At 43.3% G+C, this 20878-nt stretch overlaps 2 protein-coding genes across 4 annotated transcripts in view; one reads left to right on the top strand and one right to left on the bottom strand.

Annotated features, from left to right (window-relative positions):
- CSNK1D (casein kinase 1 delta) overlaps positions 1–6618 on the top strand; it is a 64214-nt gene extending 57596 nt beyond the window's left edge. Inside the window, exons 9-11 of one of the 3 annotated variants that reach the window (XR_002327269.2) lie at positions 4368–4433; positions 5256–5415; positions 6320–6618. Coding sequence is in view for 2 of the 3 variants with exons in the window: in XM_021000967.2 (XP_020856626.1) it covers positions 4368–4433; positions 5256–5345 (156 nt within the window). In the remaining variant the exon portion in view is untranslated. Of the gene's footprint in view, positions 1–4367; positions 4434–5255 lie in introns of all 3 variants that reach the window. The other 2 variants (XM_021000967.2, XM_021000962.2) reach the window with 2 other exon arrangements.
- Positions 1501–20878, bottom strand: part of SLC16A3 (solute carrier family 16 member 3) — a 31689-nt gene continuing 12311 nt past the window's right edge. The window contains exons 2-5 of the mRNA XM_021000961.2: positions 14422–14670; positions 12281–12424; positions 10036–10800; positions 1501–6951 (exon numbers count right to left, since the gene is read on the bottom strand). Coding sequence (XP_020856620.1) covers positions 6665–6951; positions 10036–10800; positions 12281–12424; positions 14422–14644 — 1419 coding nt within the window. The 5' untranslated portion in view covers positions 14645–14670 and the 3' untranslated portion in view covers positions 1501–6664. The remainder of the gene's footprint in view (positions 6952–10035; positions 10801–12280; positions 12425–14421; positions 14671–20878) is intronic.

Below are 20878 nucleotides of genomic sequence, written 5' to 3'. Positions count from 1 at the left end.
CCATTCTAAGAATCTGTGTTAACAGGTCTTATTTGGTTGTCAGATTTAACTGGTCAGCATTCTCCCAGTAAAAGCCTTCCATATAGTTGGATTAGTAATTTAGAAAGAGAACCTAATGGCCCCCTCAGCAGTTATGAAGCAAGCCACTTGGGGTGTTCAGAATCTCCATCCCTAGTGGAGTCTAGACAAAAGATTGATACAAATCGAGAAAAGACCAAAGTGCTTTAAGAAAAGAATAAACAATCCTGTCACCAACATGGTTTGGCCATAGAGGCAGAGGCTGAACTAGATGATATCTCCAGATCCATTTTCAGATCTTGTCATTCTGTTATTCTGATTTTCTCTTCCAGATGGTTGAATTAACCAAGTGATCCCAGTCACTTTACAGGTCATAAAAGTGGGCTAACACTACAACTATCTAAAGGGGAAGAAAACTATCAGACTGTTAAAATCAGAAAAGCAGCAAAGGGTGGCCATTGGACACCCTGTTTCTTTTTTTGGAGAAGCCACACTCCTCATTCAAGAAATTAAAGGCAGGGTTTGGCAGTCATTTCCTCTCGAATTTGTTTTATTATCTGCCAAACCAACCTCTAAAGCCCAGTTCAAGAGTAAGTAGGACACAAATCCAGCCTCAGACACATAACACTTACTAGCTGTGTGACCCTGGGCAAGTCACTTAACCCCATTGCCTAGCCAAAAAAAAAAAAAGAGTAGGACAGTTAACTGAAAAAGGTTGTCTCCTCCTACTTGAACTAGTAGCGTAGTATTTTTACAAAGGTGATTTTCCTTCCTTGTTTGACAAGATCTACTTTGGGGAAGGAAGTTCTCTTTGTGCTGGGTAAAAAGCATTCTGGTGTTACTGCAGTTACAGAATCACCAATTTGGAAATGACCTCAGAGGCCATAATCATGCAGCTTCCACATGACCAAAAATCTTTTTTACAAAATTGCCAACAAGTGGTCAGTCAGTCCAGCCTCAACTTGAAAACCTCCAGTGAAGGGAAGCCCACTGCTTCCCAAAGCAATGCATTCCACTTTTGGACAGCTCCATTGTTAGCAAGTTTTTCCTTATCATCAAATCAAATTCTAACTCTTTACAACTTACACCCAGCGACCCCCCCCCCTCCCAGGACATGCTCACCTAGCCAGCTTATTGCTCTGCTCTACATTTAGTAGGTGTTTCATAAATATTTTGTCTGTGATGACTTGAGAGCAGCTGTGTCATGCCTACAGCAGGAAACTGGAAGCCAGAAGTGTGAACACTCACGTTAGAAATAAAAAGGTTCTGGTTTTATTGGAAGGGCAGGTGAATTTGAGATCTTCTATAAAGCTGAAGAACTAGAAATCCCTTCTACCATCTCTTTTCATGGGGAGAAAAAGAATGAAATGGGATTCTGAAAAATAAAATGCAGTTATGGCAACAGTACCAAAGCAACACCATCTCACTGTAAATTGTCCTATGCCTCTGTAAGGCATAATTAGAGTTTTTTCAACACAAGTCTTACAATGGCGTAAGTATTTATTCAGATGTGCTGTAGTTCACCAGAAAAACAGGTGACAGATCCACAGTGAAATCCACATGCCACATTTAAAGTGCATTTGCCCAGAAGCCAGGTGCAAGGGAGCCTGACTATAACTTCAAGATAGGCACAGAAGTATTGGATTGAATAGTTTTCAGTTCAGACGCTCCCTTGATCCCATCCCTTCACCCATTCTCTTCCTTCAAACCCACCTAATTACTGTCCAGACGTAATAAGCTTGAAACAGAGTTGGTCTTGGGAAACTATCAAGGCACACTTGGGTATGTGGCTTAGCTTCATTTGCATAGGAGTCCAGTGGAGGCAAGGAAAGGTTGGACCCTGGAAAGAGCTCTCCATTACTACCCCAGGGGCCAGTTAAAGGAAAACAGTGGACTCCATTCCCATTGACCTTCCTTCCCTCCCCTTCTATTAGAGAACATTTCTAAGGGAGGAAATACTAAAACATCCTTTCTTACCAAAGGTTTTGCATCCATAAAGGGGACTTTGTTTAGCAGCTGATTTCTTGACCAGAGAATTTTTTTAAAGACTTTCTTAGCAATAAAATAAATATAACTGACCAATGATCATCTGTGATGTGTGAGTAGGAACTTCATTCATACAGCATATCTCCTGCTCATAATTTTTTTTCGATGTACTATACAGCCTTAAAAATAAATTAGGTCCCTTATTCAGTACATTTTCCTATATACACCATTGAAGATCCACAATGACAAGATAGAATTTACAAGGGAAGAACATCGCTTTTAGGTATCCTAGCTTCTAGAGGCTAGAGAAAGATAAGTTTAGGAAGTTTTGTTTCCTCAAGGTACCACAATCACCCAGAGTCACAGGCCCCTACTTTGAGGGTCGGCTTAAGTTTAAAGAATTTCCCCATTGTCATGGGAATAGCTTGAAAAATTATTCCTTTGAAATAAGATTCAGAACAAGAACAAGAGATAGATAGTTTTCTTAACTACTTTATTCATGTTTCTGGAGCATTAGCCCATCAGAAATTTGGGCAGCATTCAGGTTTTTTTATACCTAACCGGTACTTTAAAAAAAATGCTAAATTTTTAAAGTACAGTATTTTACTAGCCTCCAGTTAATTTTGTCCTTTTGTTTACACTAGTGTGGGGGAGGGGGAATGAAGGGAGAGTATTTACCATTTTATCTCCTACATCTTTGATGATTTTCAGTTGCTAAATTTGAAACTGGTTGTAGGAACACTTGGAAAGACTTCAGAGTGTAATCCACAGGGATGGGAATTAAGGACCAGACCCAAAAGACCAAGCCATGTGACTTGTGGAAGGATTAGGCATTCCCCGTCCCTGGTAGAGTTCACAGATAGTAAAAAGAAGTTCTGCAGGCCTTGGAGACCAGACAGACCCCTCACCTATAAGAATGAAGGAAACTCCCAACCAAAACCATTCAATTGCAGGCCTTCTGTCCCATGTTCGACTGTATTATCTGTGTGCTAAGAGGTATCTTTGAGGATGGTGCTTATCACTCTCACCTTCCCTAGTCCTACCCCCAGAATATTCAGGTATCTTGATCTCAGAATTATTTAACCTTTCTCCAAACCACCCCCCGCCCAGGAAAAAAGAAAAGAAAAGAAAAACACACAGGGAAGCTGGAGAACATTGCTTAAGTTTTCCTGGTTCCTCTTAGCATGGCTAAGTACAGTCATTAATTGTGTTGTTGCTAGACTGACTGACTGACTCACTCTCCTGGTCTCTTCCTCATTCCTTCTGACTCTGATCTCTCCTGGAGAATGAGACTAGAGAGAGTCATACTTTATTCACGCTAGTGTAAGTGGGTATAGGAACTGGGGAATTGGGTTAGGGGAGCTGGCATGGTCAGAGAGAGGGAATATCTGCCTAGTCCTACAGGACTGACTGAAAGAGAAGAGATGTTTAGGAATGAGTGAGGCAAGAAGGACCGTGCTGGCTTCTTGCCTTGGTCAAGGGAGTTAAGGAGCCTGAGCCAGATTCAGCTATAACCCTTTGCAAGGGTTTTGATAAAAGTTCAGGCCAGTGGAGACAGCCAGAAAGAAATGTAACTTCTGTCTAGAACTAACTACTTTAAATCAGTATTTTTCCCTAAGATTAAAATAAAAGACAAAAGTATTAGGTTAAGTCAAAGTTAGAAGAGCAAAGAACAATGTCAGCTGCATCTGTAGCCATCTGCACTGTTCTGCATGCAGAAAAGTCTTAAGAGTGTTAACTGAGTTGCTTCCCAAGTTTAGGGTACACTGGACCTCTTGACATTCCCAGTTTAAGCAGCAGGATTTCTACAGGTCCCTGAATGTGGGACCCAAAAGCCAAGGACTTGGCTCTTAGGTTGCTGTCATCTCCCCAGCCCTGTCCTAGCAGAATAATCAAGATTTGGGGGACAAAAGACCCAGGTGAAATTCTGGACCCACTGTTGTGTGGTGGTAGTGGGAGGACAAATGAGCATGCATAATACCTGCTATTTCCTCCCCTACAATGAGAATGAGGTTCCCTCCTGACTTTTTTTTAGCAACTTGTTCTGGTGCAGTACAATCAATGTAGCTGCCTTGGAGAGACATTTAAGTATGGGGTGGAGAGAGAACCCAGGGCATGAGATAAATAGGAAGAGTCCACCAGAATAAACCCTAAAAGGAAGTTGGGAGGGTGCCAGTCGGCTAACGTTGGGACCTACAAGAAAGAGATTAAAAGGGAAATAAAATTCAGTTTTGTCTCTAGTGCTCTTACCTGACCACTTTTAATGCCCCATTATTTATGCATGTATATATATAAACATACTGATGAAAGGGAAAGGAAATAAAGTTTGGGCCCCTTCCCTCTTTCCTTCTTCCTTCCCCCAGACTTCAAGGTCAAAGAAGGTCTTTTTCTCCCTTCCAGTTGGACGTAAGGACAAGCCAACAAAAAAGGTTGGCCATCTATTTTCTATGCCTGCCTCTCCCTTGTAAGAACTCACTCTTATCACTTCCTACCTAGACTCTAGAGACAGAGCACTGAGCTAGCTATACCCACAGAACCAGAAAGTGAGATGCTTGCATTTCTTCACTTCTAGCAGAGGACTGAGCTTCAGGAGGCCCGGATTCTCTACCCTGTTCCACCATCTCTAATGGCAGGAACAGCTTTCTCAGGCTGGACTTTCCCCTAAATCACAGTGGAGCTGCTTTGGCAAGTCTCGAAAGTCACTTAGATCTATGCCAGATCAAATTGCAAGGTTGCTAATACAACTTCTTTTGGCCTAGGAGCTACTAGCAGAGCTCTGCCAGGGCCTCAGACAGTCATTTGCAGGCTTAAGGCATTGACAGGGGGAGGTGGGGACAAAAAGAGAAGGAAAGGAAAAACAAAGGGAATAGGCTAATCGAAAGGGAGAAAAAGGAAATGTATTTTACAGGAGGCACTTTTAACAGTTGCCTCTGATACTGCTCAGTGGTGCCAAAGCTATAGATTATCCATCCAGTGGAACAGGGTAGTCTTCATCCAAAGCTAAATTATGGGGAGGCTGATCTCTTTTCAGTGGCAGGCCACAACCAAGAATCTCGGTTTTAAGATCCACAGTGAGATGAGTGGAAGAGGAATTCTTGGGAATTTATTTCAAGGATAGCCTGGGAGGTTGAGGGGTGGTATGAAAGAAAGGGAGAATGGGAGGGGAAAACTGCCTCTTCAGTGGAGTTTTTATTTCAACAGCTGGAAACCATGTTTAAGACATCAGCTCTTTATTGCTTTTCATTTTACAGAGGAGCAGGGAGATGTCATCTCGCCGGCTGCATGCAGCCCGCCAGGGGGCCCGCTGCTGTACCCAGCGCCTCCGCCGTACCACGTACTGAGGCAGCCTGCACCCGGCCTCCTCTCCTAGGCCATGCAGGGCCCCAGGCAGTCCACCAGCCAGGAGGGCAGGTGGGTGTGTGTCAACCTAGTGCCCTGCTGCAGGAAGGTTGGTGGGGGGCCTGGATGGTTGGGGAGGGCCTATTCTAAGTGAGCCGGGGAGACTGGGAGGCTGGAGGAAGCCACCATCAAGGAAGAGGGCCCAAAATGAGGTGTATTTCACAGTCAACCAGAGGGAGACAGGAATGGAAGGCAGTAGAAAGTTTGTTGTATTTTTTTATACATAGGGAACAAAAACACACATTGTGACTCAAACTATACCCTAAGTGGCCCTCATATCATCATTAAGCCTGTATACTAGCCACCCATGAATGGATGCCCCATTCAGTTCTATAAACTATGTGAAAGATGCACAGCTTCCTAGAATGACCAGAAAGTAGAAGTCCTCAACCTAACCCCCAGATATGCATATGTGATGGCCCACAGCCTCTGTTCCAAGTAATACTGTTTTTGCATCTTCTTGATGCCACATAACTCTATCACCTGTGCAATTCACAATAAAAACACCACTTTAAAAGTTGACCCATGTAGACAAGAAAACAAAACCATTTGGGAGAAATAATAATTTCCTTAACAAAAGCAATCTGTAAAAAATGATATTTAGTTTGAGCCAAGTAATGCCATATGTCTCCCAAATTAAGAGATTCTATGAATGTCCCAGAAGAGGACTGAGTTCCTGAGGCTCTTTCGATCCCACACTGCACATTAATCTCAAATGCTCCAAATGTCAAGACCCCTTGCTCTAGACACAAAACATTGAGAAGAGTTATATGTTAGCAACACCACAAATGAAGAAAGAGAGCCACAATTGAGCAACATTAGAGATAAACTTAGGAACAGCCCCCCTCCCCCTATGTACCCACCCTTTCCTAACTCCCCTCTCCAAACCCTGATTAAAATAATTTTTTCTTTGAAGTGTGAGTTTCTAGGTACTTCAGCACAGTGATGGGTAGCAGAACTGCTAAACTGGATCGACACAGGCTAGTTCCCTGGCATAAAAATGTTGTAACCATGCGACTTGGCTTCACCACAGATCCGATTTGGAATGAGATGTTCCCAACCCAGTCATCTCCTCCTTCCCCCCATTCCCACCTTTCCACCTCCCCGCCCCGCAAAAAATGATCATGTGATGATCCGCTGACCAGGCAACCAGAGTCAAGCCGATGGCCCCGCCCTAAGCTAGTCCTATTTCTAAAATAAATAAGAGTGTTGAAATTCTTTGTACCTTTTCCCTCAACCCTCTCCCTCCCTGGGCTCCCATTCAGACAGAAGTCTCGGGGCTGGTCACAATCTCCCCGTTTTTCTCAGGTTCTGCTTTCAAGAAGCATTCCACTTCAACAGAGTCCATTCTAGCTTCCTCAGAAGACTTGTCTTCCAGTCTGTCAAGCTCCTCCCTCTCCACAACCTCCTTTTTAGTCTGAGGTTCTTCTGATTTTTTCTTAATACAGAAGATGTTGCCCAGAGCCAGCACCAGGGCAGAGGTGACCACTTCAGCTCCCGCCAAGATAAACACATACTTGTAGACGTGAGTCGCATCCAGGAGTTTGCCTGAAAAAGGTCAAGAGTCATGCCTCAGGACTAGGGGACCCTGCTTCATGCAAGATGAAACGTTGTTAACACATAGGCCACAAACCTGGTGAAAAACCACCTGGAACGAGTTTTCCCCACTAAAATCTATCGATTGTGCCTAGTTAGTGTCTGTTTCTGACATTTGTGAGGATTCTCAGAAACAGTGTATGGACACCCCCATCCCCCACCCCCCACTCCTGAGTCAGCATTTGTCATTTCAGGCTCCTTTTTCATATTTGGCTTTTTTTTTTTTAATCTTTTAAGCTGGTCTTTATTGACTCCACACAGAAGGCTCCACTGGCTGGTAATGCTCTTCTACCAACTGCCATATCTGCAGATCCTTTTTTCTCCCTTTCCTTTCTTTGTACCTCTTGCCTTTCCTCCTTTCTTTTAACCTCAGTAAACATATGGAACTTGTTCATCTGAGTGATGACACAGGATGAAAATTGTTAATAGGTTCAAGAACTGTCTAAATAAATTCATGAATTTATTCTGCATAATGCATAATTAAAGAAAGTTAGGACATCCCTAACCTTTTAAGGCAGATATCAGGAAGAACCATTATGCTCTTATATAACATATCCCTATAGTGCCAAATACCAGAGATAGAACAGTAGAACCATTGCTGTGACCCATTATGACATTTCTTAGGATCTGAATCTTAGCTCTGTGTTGGCACTGACGAGTATTGCTTAACTCCACTAGAAACACTTAGGTTAAGTAGGCTCCATGTCGTTGTCTCGGTCGGTGTCAGAAGGAGTCACCAGAAAGTTATGGAAGGCTAGCTTGCTTTGGTTCTCTGTGTACAGATACCCCAAAACCTAATTGAATCCCCTGTTAGTGTCAAAACCGACATCTTCTGAGGCCAGATATTTTCCCTATCCCACTCCCACACACCTCAGGCCCAGTGTCCTGTGCCATCACTCAGGTGCCATTAGCCAGTAAACATTTATTAACCACCCACTATGTGCTTTGCACTATACTAAGTGTTAGGGATGCAAAAGGGGGCAAAAGACAGTGCCTGCCCTCAAGAAGCTCACGATATAATCAGCCGTTACATAAGTCATCCCTCCCCATGTGCCTCTGCCCTCTGCAGCTTAGGGTCTGAATTTTAAAGTAGACTTGTCAGCTTGACTCCTCATTCTTAATGTCACTATCTACTGTTTCGCTCCAAATAAAAATTAGGAGGAGTAAATATGAGGCTCTAGGTAATTTCTTTTTTTCTCTTTTATAAAATCAAGATAGAGTGTGGACAGAGAATATACATATATTGTAATACATATAAGATTTCTTCAGTTAGTTTCCCTAAAGGGGACCTAATGATGATTTAGAGGTCTAAAATTATAAAGATTGAAGTCATCTAGACCAGCCATCCCTCCAGTGCAGGAACACCTTTTGATAGCATCTCCAAAAAATGGCAGTCCTATCTCTGTTTGAACACCTCCAATAGCAAGGAATTATTTCATTTAAAAATGTTCACTATAGCAAATTAAACATGAAGATTCTTGAGCACTGATAAAATGAGTCAGCCAAGGTTACATAACAAAGACAAAGGTCAGAATTTGAGTGTGGTTCCTTCCTTCCAGCATCAGGCTTCTTCTGATCCAAACTACTTTGAATTCTCATTTTAAAGTTATCTTTCCAAATGATTTTTCTAAGCAACAGTAGTCAAGATGTGTTCTCCCCAACCTGCCATTCTCCCACCATACTTTACTATTAAGAAAGTTTGCTTCTTTAGTCAATCTCAACTCTTTAAAGTGAAAGGGAAAGTGAAAAACAAGACGTTCCCCCTCCCCCCCACTCCATTCCATTATCTTACAATGGCACAAAGCAATGTTAAAGTCATTGGAAACTGATGGGAGCAGAATCTATCAGTTATATAAATAATTATTCTTGTTCCTCTCTGGGGAAGTCCTAATTAATTGCTTTCCTGAAAGGAACTGAAGAATGAGTTTTAACCACTTGGAATCCTACTCTCTGCAGTTTCTGCTGCCAGTCAGGGGCACTGAGATATCTGATTGATGTCAGAAGGTGATATCTTAGATTAGCTTCACAGGTGTAAATCTTCTTCGAGTTCCTGGACTCACCACCTGAGGCACAAACAGGCATTCCTTCCCCTCTCCTCCCTGAACAAAGCTGGGCTCAGGCCTCAGATACCAAAGGGCAAGCTAATTTTCTTCGGGTTGGAAATTGGAAACAGATTGGAAGTGAAGAGTGGGTTTGTGTTTGGGTAGTAATTTGACACTGAAGACAGCCTGATGTAGTGGAAAGTGAACAGGCCCAGGAATCAGGAAATCTAACTAGCTGTAAGACCCTGAGAAAGTCATTTAACTCCTCTGAGTTTGATCATCTCTGTAAAGTGAAGGAGCTGCATCGGGTAATCTCTACCTAAAAATCTGTTAGTACCCTACCATTAACTTAGCTTTGAGAAGAGGGGACAATAGTGCTGCATTGGTAGCTACAAAATATTAAAAGAACCAGAGGCAGGCCTTCCAGCATATTGGATAGAACCACTCTGTGAAAAGACATTGACAAGAATCATAAGGGATAGGAAAATACCAAGAGGTCAAGATCTTCATAGGTGAAGGGAGTTACCCTACATTAATGAGATCATGAATCTGTGGAGGTATACCCCAGCACTACCACCACATTCCTTTCCCCAGAAGTAGAAACAAGGGAGAAGGATGTTGTGGACATATATATGTTAGTTACTAACCCCAGTCCTGTGGGTTAATATGCCCAGTAGGAGGTGAATTCTTCTCCCTTCCTGGAAACATAGCCCAAAATGATAGTGATGTGTAATCTCCTAATGAAAGCCTGTGCGTTCCCAACTGGGCAAGAGACTGGCCTCATTAAATAAGGGGAAAAATTTAGGTAACAACAACTAATATTTTTGTGAGCATCTCATAGAGATGATTGGAGTCTTCAACCTCCTGCCAGATGCCCTATGACCTATATTCTACACTACTGGGAAGCTCAGTCATTTCTGGAAAGGAGAATGATTAATTATGTTATATTAATTATATTAATGACATTAATATAAGAATGAGAAAAGACACTCACCTCCAGAAGGGGGCCCAATTAACACAGCAATCGCCTCCATTAGTAGTACAAGGCCAATGGCGCTGGAGAATTTCTGGGTGCCAACGATGGCCATGAGCACTTCAAACTGCAAGGCTCCTACCATGCCATAGGATATGCCAAAAAAGATACAGAAGACCACTAGGCCAGTGTAAGAGTCCGACATGGAGCCCATGAGATCAGTGAAGCCATTGAAGAACATGGCAAAACTGAAGAGGTAGACACAGCGGGGTCTGACCCACTTGGTTCCAGCCACAAATCCACAGATGGGCCTGGCGAAAATGTCAATGAAGCCAAGAATGGTCAGCAGGAAGGCAGCCTTGGTGTCATAGACTCCCATATCCTTGGCATAGCTTACCACAAAAACAGGAGGTACAAAGAGCCCCAGTACCAAAATAGAAGCTGCGATAGTATAGACCAGAAAACCACGGTCCTTGAAAACACTGAAGTCCAGAAGCTTCTTTGCCTTCTTCTTTGATGCTACCTTAGATTCTTCAAGCTTCTTGGGACCATCCAGAGGCCTCATCAGGGCCCCACAAACACAACAGTTCAGCAGCATACCCCCCAGAATGAGGAAGCCCCCTCGCCATCCATAAAGGTCCTGTAAGATCTGTCCCAGTGGAGAGAGTGCACAGAGGAACACAGGACTACCTGCAGCTGACAGACCGTTGGCTATGGGGCGCCTCTTGTCAAAGTAGCGGTTGAGCATGATGAGGGAGGGCTGGAAGTTGAGTGCCAAGCCTAGGCCTTAAAAAGAGGAACAATAACAGGCTTAGAACCCAGATGGCCGGTCCAGCTAATCCCTTCCAGAAGTGCCCCACCTCACTAAGGTCAGAGCGTTAATCTGACTTGTGATCAGCTGGTATTCTTTCCATGCTTTTTTCTCTTATTCCATTTAATGATTACAAAGAGCCTTCTATGATCTCTATGTAAAGATTACTGGGGGGGCCTGCAAAGTTTTTATAACATGCCACTCGGCTCACCTGTGCACCGCTTCTCCCCATTAAGTTAGTGTATACATAGGGAATGTAAAATCTTTTTAACATCAGCGTGAGAAAAACATATACCCACAAAGGTGACTCTCCTGTCTCCCCAAATTTTGTGATGCAATAGAAGGCGATATGTAAATGACTTTTACTTAGTCTAGTTGATTTTATTAACATTATATTCCTACAGAGGACTTTCTCCTCATAAATACAAAGTCCCTATCACTGCATTTGTATGGGATCAGGATTGGGAGACAAGGCATCTGACTGCCCTGTGAGTCTACACTTAAGCTAGAACAGGGTGGGGAACCTGCAGCCTCGAGGCCACATGTGGCCTTCTAGGTCCTTGGGTGCAGCCTTTTTTTTTTTTTAAGGCAATTGGGGTTAAGTGACTTGCCCAGGGTCACACAGCTAGTAAGTGTCAAGTGTTTGGTCTGAGGCCGGATTTGAACTCAGGTCCTCCTGACTTCAGGGCCGGTGCTCTATCCACTGCACCACCTAGCTGCCCCTTGGGTGCAGCCTTTTGACTAAGGCCAAGTTTTACAGAACACATCCTTTTATTAAGGTAATTTGTTCTGTTAAGTTTGGATTCAGTCAAAGTGCCACACTTGAGGAGCCACATGTGACCTAGAGGCCGAAGGTTCCCCATCCCTGAGCTAGAAGGAATATGGCCTCTTTACCCTGGGTCCAGTGATCTCTCTTCTTCCAGAATCTTCCTTGTCTTTTAGAAGGTGTTATGTACATACCACTACCCCTAGAGAAATGACCTCTCCTCACTAGCAACGGCCACAGCAAGAAGCCATCAAACCCCATACACACCTGGCAAAGTTAAGTAGAATAAATGCTAATAAATCAGTGGCCTTTCCATTGGAATCTTTTAGCCTGAGCTGATATCAGCTCAGGAGGATTCACTGGAAAACACTGGACAAGAAGAAAATGACTGCTGGCTTGACTGCCCCAGCCATCTCCAAGGGTTGTTGTGAGACTCCAAGAAAGGCAGTATGTGTAAAGCCCTATAGAAATGCCATTTGTTGCTGTTCCATGAATGCCTTTCCACATTATCTAGGATACTGTGTTCCCTTGGCAAATGGGGGGGGGGGTCACTTTGTAGCGGCTGCATTTCCCATTGATTGTAGTTTATATGATCCCTTCTTGGGGCTTCAGATCACTGGGAGCTGCCTGTGTTAAAAGTTTAATACCTACCTGTGATTTTCGATCCTTCTCTGAGCTTCCGTACTTACCAGTGATGACTCCAGCTGTGAAGTAGAGCTGAATAATACTGGTGCAGAAGGAGGCAGCCACCATCCCCATCGAGGCAAAGAGGCCACCCACCAGCATGACCGGTCGGCAGCCAAACCGGTTTACACACACACTGCACAGTGGACCTGAGAAGCAGGAACAAGGCTTACTGGGCACTCCAGACTGCAGTCTGTCCCCTTTTCCTTCCTCCCCCAACCTCTGAAACGACCAACCGATGCACTGAAGCATGGCTCTTTAATTGCCACAAGCCGTTTTCATTTGCTGTCCTATTTCTGAGCCATGTGCAACAGGCATCAGGTCTAACAAGCTATAGTAATAATGAGGAAGTCTTTTGTACATGAAAAGGACACATCAGGAGGATGTGTACTTTTGAGTTTTTCTAGTAGGGGTAGTGGGGTTGCACTTCATCCATCCACACTCTAGTAGGCACACAATTGTGAGATGATTTTGCTGGGGGCAGCTACAGCTTTAGCGATTTTAGAATGAAGTCATCACTTACAACTCACCCATGTGAGATGGAACCCACCACCCTGACCCACTGAGCTTGCAAACCATGTTCTCTGGTTGATCTGCCCAGGCAAGGCCTCACTTGTGCAAGAACCTGCACTTTGATTCTTCTCAGAAATAGTTACCATCAGATAGTCTTAACTGTTCTTTTTATGGTACCCCCTTACAGTGAGTTTCCACAGATGGAGGTTCTATGACAAGTGTTTTACCCCAGACTAGTTTATGTCCAGTACCGTGGCATTTGTTCAGCATATACCTCAGTGCCTACGAGGTAACCAAGGCTTCACCCTGGAGGGTTGTACCCCTGCCAGTATTGGTAGCCTGCCAATATACCCTCTCTCAACAGGATACAGAGTCTTTGGAATGAAGCGTTCAAGGAATGCAAACTAAGTTTAATATATTCCTGAGTAAAACATACCTATCATAAAGTAAATTTCATAGTCATTGAATTTTACAACTGGAAGGTACCTTAGAAATAATTTCATCCAAATCTCTCATTTTACAGAGGAGAAAACTAATTCCCAGAGGGGAAAAGTGATTTGACCAAAGTCCTACAGGTCAGTCATACAGCCCAGATTTGAACCCCTACCATCTAGACTCCAAAACCAAGGCCCCTTCACTATGCCATTTATCTACCTCATAATACCCATGAACACTCTGACCAAATAGAGATTTTATATTATCTATCTAGAATTTTTTTTATTGTCATAAACCACTGCTCCCCTTCATTAGTTCAGATGATCAAGAAATATCTGTATTTCAGTGATGCAAACCTTGCTGCCTTGTCTTATGACAGGATCGTTTTGGTACTTAAATAACTGTTCACTTGCTATATGCTGAATTTCTGCTCTTGGATCATTCGTATTACAAGGTTCCAGTCAGTATACTTAGTACATGGGAAGCTAAAAAGGGACAGTAGAGATAATCTACTACAAATCCTTTACAGAAAAATAAACTCCCCAGGGAGAATAAGATCACACAGGTAGCAAATAGCAGAACTCTGGAATTCAAACTCAGGTCCTGTAGACACTATATGAAATGCCCTTTCCACTACAGTGCTATAGTAGGCCTATTTTGCATGGGAGAAAATCAAGACATAAAGTTCAGACCAAGCTACAGACACTGCACAGATCCAGAATTTGACTCTAGAAATCCTGAAATCTAGTCCTTGAAAAAAACAATGAGGTGCAGGGGCTAAAATGCCCCTCAATGCTTTAATCATACAAATTAAGCTCTACAGATTAGATTAGAAAGAGTGGCCTTCAACCTGCTTCCTACATGAATTAATTGGCCTCAACAAAGGTGTATGATAATTAATTATAATGGAAATGGGACAGATTCCAGGAATGGGTCCTCCCAACCCTAAATCAAATATCCCTGTATGCATTTTTCCAGACCCTGAACTATGCCTGCTTCTTCAACCCCCTACTTTTTCTCAGTGCTCATGGGATTTGGGACTGACAAGAAGAGATGTCTTGATTCCCAAGTATACTGTGCCTCAGGGGTCCAATTTGCCCTACCCTAGTTACACTGCTGTTTCTCAAGCACTCCTGCTTCTAAGGGCTGAGTATTTTCTTGGAGAATGCCATCTGTATACAAGCTGGCCCCTTCTCACCTGTCCCATACAGCATAGCCAGCAGGATAGACGAGATCCACGCTGTGTCACTGTAGCCAACGCCAAACTCCCGGATGAGCTCCTTAAAGAAGACGCTGACTGCTTTGGGGAAGGCATAAGAGAAGCCTGTGATGATGAAACAGCCAAAGAGGATGGCCCAGCCCCATCCACCATCTGGGGCCTTGACACCTGATGGACCATCATCAGCCACCACCATTCCCATGTTGTCACACGATGACTCTGAGCGGTCTGAGAAAGAGGAAATACAGAAGATTGCATTCTAGGTCACCAAGGTGATAATCTCATCTAAGACACAGCAGGTTTAGGGAGGGGACAGAGTTGTTACGCTTGAGAAATAAGAATCACACATCAGAGTTACCCACCTGGTGCTGGGGAACTGGGAAGCCAGGCTTCCAAACAACCTAACTTCTGAGCTCTGCTGTGAGGTATTTTGAAGGACAAGACAAAGATAACAAATGACACAGGCCTTTTAGTCCCAAGGCCATTGGGATCTTGTTCATGCAGTATCCTTCACCACCCTTATGAAGGGCTGAGATCAATACAGCCTTAATTTATGGTTAGTCAAATAGAGGCCCATAACCTAGGGACATCCCCTAAATGTCTTAGATTAGACAGTCTTAGATTGTCTGGAAAACTTAGAAGTTAAGTAGCTTGTCAGTAGGATCTAACAGTCAGTAGGCAGGATTTGAATCTAAGTCTTCCAGGCTCATAGGTTGGTTCTGGACACTGCCTCTTTCTGAACTACAGGTCACAGGATAGGGATATTGTCAAGAAAAAAGTTATTTCAGGCCATTTCTGTCAAATATAGACCTGAGAAGATACCAAGTAAAACAGAAGAAAATGTATTATGGATAGACATATATGCCTTATTTCATTCAGTCCCAGTTTCCAGAGAATATTGACACTTCAAGCTCATCCAAATCAATTCCATGTGGCAATGGAAAGAGCATTGGACAAGCTGTCAAAAGACCAACATTTCAATCGTCTCACCTATTGAACAGAATAAATCAATGACCCTATATATATCTCTTTAAACTCTAGAGTCTCAGTTTCCTGATCTGTAAAATGGAGATACTATTGTACTATGTAACTCACTGGGCTTTTGTAAGGGTCAAATGAGATGTGAGCTAGAACATGCATTCTAATCATAAAATACTAAAGGGAACTCTTAAAAAACAAAAAAGAAAGAAAGAAAGAAGGAAATTGGGGGTTTCCTGACTCATTTGAATGCTCTTTCCATCATACCCACTGATCAGCAGAGGGCACTCTCACGCAATGCTTCCTTGCTCAAAAAGAAAATACAGACAGATGACATTAAATGTTCCCAACTACACTCCATTACCACCCTTCAGACGGTGATCTCATCTGCCTGGTTGGAAGTCTCTTGTTTGACAAAATTTCCTGAAGTCAATTGGTCATCATTCCACCTGGAATCGGGAGCCTGGCATAAACGACATTAAGGACTCTTTATAAGCTAAAATAAACAAACAAAAAATATCTTTTGTCTAATGTGATACCTTTAAGTAAAGGATAGTCTGTTTTTGTTGTGATATCCTCAGCAGCCTAACAGGCCCCAGCATAGTAGTATTTAATAAATATTTGTTGAATACTTAGAATATTAATAACAGAGGTAGGTAACTACCACAAATATGGACAATTAGGTGCAAATCTTCCAAGGCACTGTTTTCAGAAGCTGTTGTTTTCTTCCCCCCAAAGAAATGCAAAAACTACAGTTTACCAGCTGCCACTGGGCTGATCACTTACTGACAAGTCATCAGTGTCCTAATTAAATAGAACAGCACTCCCCTAACATCTTGCCCTGGAGAAAAGAGGCAGGTACAAAATAGACACCGTTTAGACACTCTGGGTTAATTAAATGCCATAAAAGCCCCCTTTGGACAATTCAAATAACTACACCTATCCCCAACACCCTTTCTTTCATCCATGTTTACTGAGCCAGGGATGGCCTGAAGGGAGCAAAGTTTGAACAGTTGAAGATTTCTTGAAATTCAAACAGCATACTACATTTGGAGAGATTGTGCTTTGTGTAAATCAGAGGAGTCTCAGTGGCTATTTGGGAAGATCTAGGTGAACTCATTCATGCAAAAGGTGAAAACCTCCCAGTTCATGGAATTCACCAGTGCAACAGGCACTCCCACTTTCCTCTCCTCTCCTCCTCTGCCCTTACCTGAGGGTTTCTGCCCAAAGGAGGGTAAATTTTGATTGCCAAAAGCTACCTAGTTAACTGATGGTTTACTGGCTAGATTTCTTTCTCAGAAACAAAGCCTTAAACCCAATTCACTCTGGACTGGACAGCAACAGATCCCTGCCCAAGCACCACTTAATGGTTATTTTTTGGATCCTCCAGGCTTAGAGTGAATGTAAATAGTAACAGTTTCTCTTTTGGCCAGCAACCCTAAGGGTCTTCCACTCCCAATATAATTTTTTTTTTTTACCACTAAAGGGGCCATCCCTTGTCTCACTTCTTAAAGAGACTTATTCACTGAATGGGTGTTGCCTTACTCAGAAGTGAGAACCTGGAAAGACCTTAGCTTTTTTAAAAGAACCGAGATCTCCTGCTGCTTCCTGGGCCAGTCATCCTCATCCATATCTAGCCACTGGACCCATATTGCTCTGAAGGAGAAAGCGAGGCTGGTGACTTCACATAGCCCTTCCTCACTCAAATCAAAGTCAGTTACAAGTCATGTTATCATCTCCCTGATGTCATGGTCCTCTTCAAGAATGAAGGACAAGCCACTCCCACCACAACCAATAGGAACTGGATGGAGGAGGAATGTAAGGCTTTTTTTTTTCATTTTTTTCATATCTGTCCTGAAAATTCTTGGTGATGGGCCCTTACCTGGCCATCAAGGAGGAATGTAAGGCTTTTTTTTTTCATTTTTTTCATATCTGTCCTGAAAATTCTTGGTGATGGGCCCTTACCTGGCCATCAAACTAATTCAAGGCTCACTACTCAGCTAAACACTCTTCCATCTGAAGATACAGCTGGGCTTTAGGTCCCTAGGATATGGCTTTTGTCTGCTAATCCTAAACTGCTTCCAGAGTAAATAGTAAACCAAGTCGAAAATTTAACATCCCAGGGGCAGAACTACATCTCAAGCAAACATGACATCCTCCACCTCCTGTATCTGGGCACTGGCAGGTAACAGGCAGGGGATGTCCAGGAGCATACAAAGTCCAAGCCTATCTTTCCCCAAAGGCTGCTGAAGCAGAGAAGGGGAAGCTGAAATACTAGGTTTGGAGATTCTGAACAGCCAAATAACTAGGGAATGACAAGATCCTGATAATATAACCAGTAGGGGAGGTAAAGAGACAAAGGATTAGTAATACTAGAGTAAAATCTAATAAATAATGCCTGCCTCAGGGGAAACTGATCAAGTACTCTTAGATGATTCTGAAATGATGTAGTAGATGAACTGGATTTTCTAAAAACACCAGTCTCCACTCTAAGTTAGGCAAAAGAAGGTCAGGAAAGTTTAAAGCAGGTTAGAACTCAAAAGGCATTCCTCATTTATTCTGTCACCTGCAGGTGTCCCCTTGCTTCACAAGGTGAGAGGCTCATAAGCAGAACATGTGCTGCTCTTCCCCAACAGGCTAAAAAGCTTGTTGGGGTAACTCATACTTGGGCCAGTGAGGCATGCTTCCTCATAAAGCATTGTAATAGGAGTAGAGTGAAGCAGGGAGGAGAAAGCTCTAAGCCTGGTGCAATATGTTCAGTCCACTGAGTGCTGGGCACATGTGTGTGCATACCCCAAGCTGAGTGGCCTTTTGGTGACATTTATAACCACCCTATCTATATGAGAGCCACATACCCAACCCAGAAATAACCCAAGCCAGACTGCCCTTGGGGCCTAGGGGTGACTGGTCTGTAAGGAGCCAGAATCAGGTCACTTCCCTTCTCAAGTGGCTGAGGTAGAAGAAATGAGTGGGGACAGACACCTGAGCTGCCAAGGCAGAAGAGCCACCATATTCTTTGTTTCACAAGTTTCAGAACTGAAAGTTTCCTTTGAAACCAGCTGGTCTAAACACCCTTCTCTCCCCCAACCAAAATGTACTTTACATATAAGGAAACAGACCCAGAGAGAGGAGCAGTGATGTGTCTGAGGTAAGTTAAGTAGTGGAACTAGAATTTAAATCTAGATCTGACCCTACAGCTAACACCCTTTATGCCACTCGCCTGTCCTTTACAACTGAGAAATGGCCAAAACCCACTCGTTGCCCTCCTAAGATCCTGGAAGCATATAGATGGATTGGGCCACACCCCGGCAATCTGTCTCCTGAAGCCAAAGGTAACAAAGTAAGGGGAAATGCTGCCAGATGCTCACGGTTAAGGTGAAGGGTTCAAAAACTGCTAGTGAAACACCCCTACTGCAAAAAGTATAGAAAGATGCATTTACTTTGCTGCCTTCTGGTGTGCCAGACGTGTTCTCCGTTGGACGACAAAGGACACAGATCGACAGACTAAAATACCCAGTATTCCAGTTTTCAAAGAAAAAAAGGTCTATTTTTTTTTAATTTGTAGGTGCCTTTTGTCATTTTCATGTTTACAAAAGGTAAGCAGGAAGATACTGCAGTCTCATATACTTCCTGCTCTCTCCCATAATACAAAGCCTGCCTTCACATCTGAAGGCTTGGTGCCCACTCACCTCATCTGCAAAGCCAAAAGCATTACCCTCCATTTACATATTTTTTTAAAATAAACTGGCATTCCATTCTTTATAGAAGCATGTCTGGGTGCTCAGGAAGAACTCTATTAACTACTACATTTCGCTGGCTCTCTATGAGCAACAGGCCAAACCAAACCTTACCCAATTTCCACTATGCTACGGTGGAAAGACTAGGAACCAGGAGTCCTGCATGCCCAGTCGTGGGTCTTCCACTAATTAATCACATGATCTTAGGCAAGTCTCTTCACATCGTTTAGCCTCAGTTTCCTCCTCTGTAAAATGATCTCTAAGATCCATTCTTATCTTAACTGCTACTGTATTACTCTTGCCCAGTCTCAGGCATCTTTCCCTCTCCTTCCTGCTCTGACTCCATTCCCTGGCTACATGGTTTGCTACTTGCTTGAACCTCACTACCCCAAGCCAAGAGTGGGTCCCAAGGATCCAGAAGACTCTAAGAATGCCAGCCAGGACAGCAGCCACCAAGAGGCCACCCACTACCCAGCTAAGAACTTGGACCCACACAGACAAAACAGTGAGAGTCAGCCCCTTACGTACAGTCAGCCTTTCATTCACATATGGAGGCATAAAGAGAGAGCTCTAAGTTCTCTCTCTGTCTTTGTCTTTGCTTCTTTCTCTCTCTTAGAACCATTTGCTCTTTCACTGATCAATGCTCAGTCCTGACCCATAGCAAATAATCAATAAGCATTTATTAACTGTTAACTTATGTGCCAGGCACCATGCTACTAAGCACTGGGATTCCACCCTTAAAAAAAAAAAAAGCAAAAGATCCCCTGCCCCTCAAGGAAAGATACTACTATATAAATCTATGCCTACAAGATATAAATAGAAGTGGTAGTAGCCTTAGAGAAAAAAGTCTTCACATGAGCGGAGACAAAGGTCCCCTGCAGCAGAAAGTAGACTTTCAGTTGTATCTTCAGGGAGGCCAGGGATCCAAGAGGGAGGGCATCCCAGGCATGTGAATAGCCGGAGCCACGGAACTCAGTTTTTCCCAAAGAAAAAGTCCATACCTCTGGGTGGCACACTCCTCACCAAGAGATCTTGACTAAGCTCAGGGGCTTTGACTGAATCCAAACTTCACAGAGCAATAATTAATTAATAATTAATTAATATTAATAATTAATAAATAATAATTAATAAAAGGATTTGTTCTGTAAAACTTGGACTCAGACAAAAGGCCACACCCAAAGACCTAGAGGCTTTGAGGCCTCAGGTTCCCCACCCCTGCTCTAGGTTATTGTTGCCACTCAGCTCCATGGCCTTGGGTAGGTATGTTTGGCCTATAAGAAAATGACTATAAGAGGATAAGCTTGTGACTCAATACACCCCTACTGCCTGGAAGAAATGAGTCAGGGAAGGTTCTGCCATTTCCTCCGTTCTGGGATCTTTCACGGGGAGCTCCCTCCCACCAAATCCTTGGGAGGAGACAAGACTTATAGAGTTGTTAAATGGGGCTCCCAAGTTTAGGCAGCCAAAAGTAACAACTCGCACACATCCAGTGTCAGGCTTTCCCCACAACAACAACAAACACCTGGTGAGGCAGTGTCTCACACAGTGTATGTGGAATCCACACAACTCCGTTCAAATCCCAACTTTGCCACTTCCTACCAATGTGATTTTGGGTTAAGTCAACCTCTCTACACTTTGTGTTTAGGTTTTTGTTTGTTTTAGGCAATTGGGGTTAAGAGACTTGCCCAGGGTCACACAGCTAGTAAGTGGCATGTGTTTTA

Source organism: Phascolarctos cinereus, unplaced genomic scaffold, assembly GCF_003287225.1.
Source record: "Phascolarctos cinereus isolate Bilbo 61053 unplaced genomic scaffold, phaCin_HiC Scaffold_5;HRSCAF=322, whole genome shotgun sequence".
Taxonomy (NCBI): Eukaryota; Metazoa; Chordata; class Mammalia; order Diprotodontia; family Phascolarctidae; genus Phascolarctos; species Phascolarctos cinereus.
This window is presented reverse-complemented; position numbering and strand designations above follow the sequence as displayed.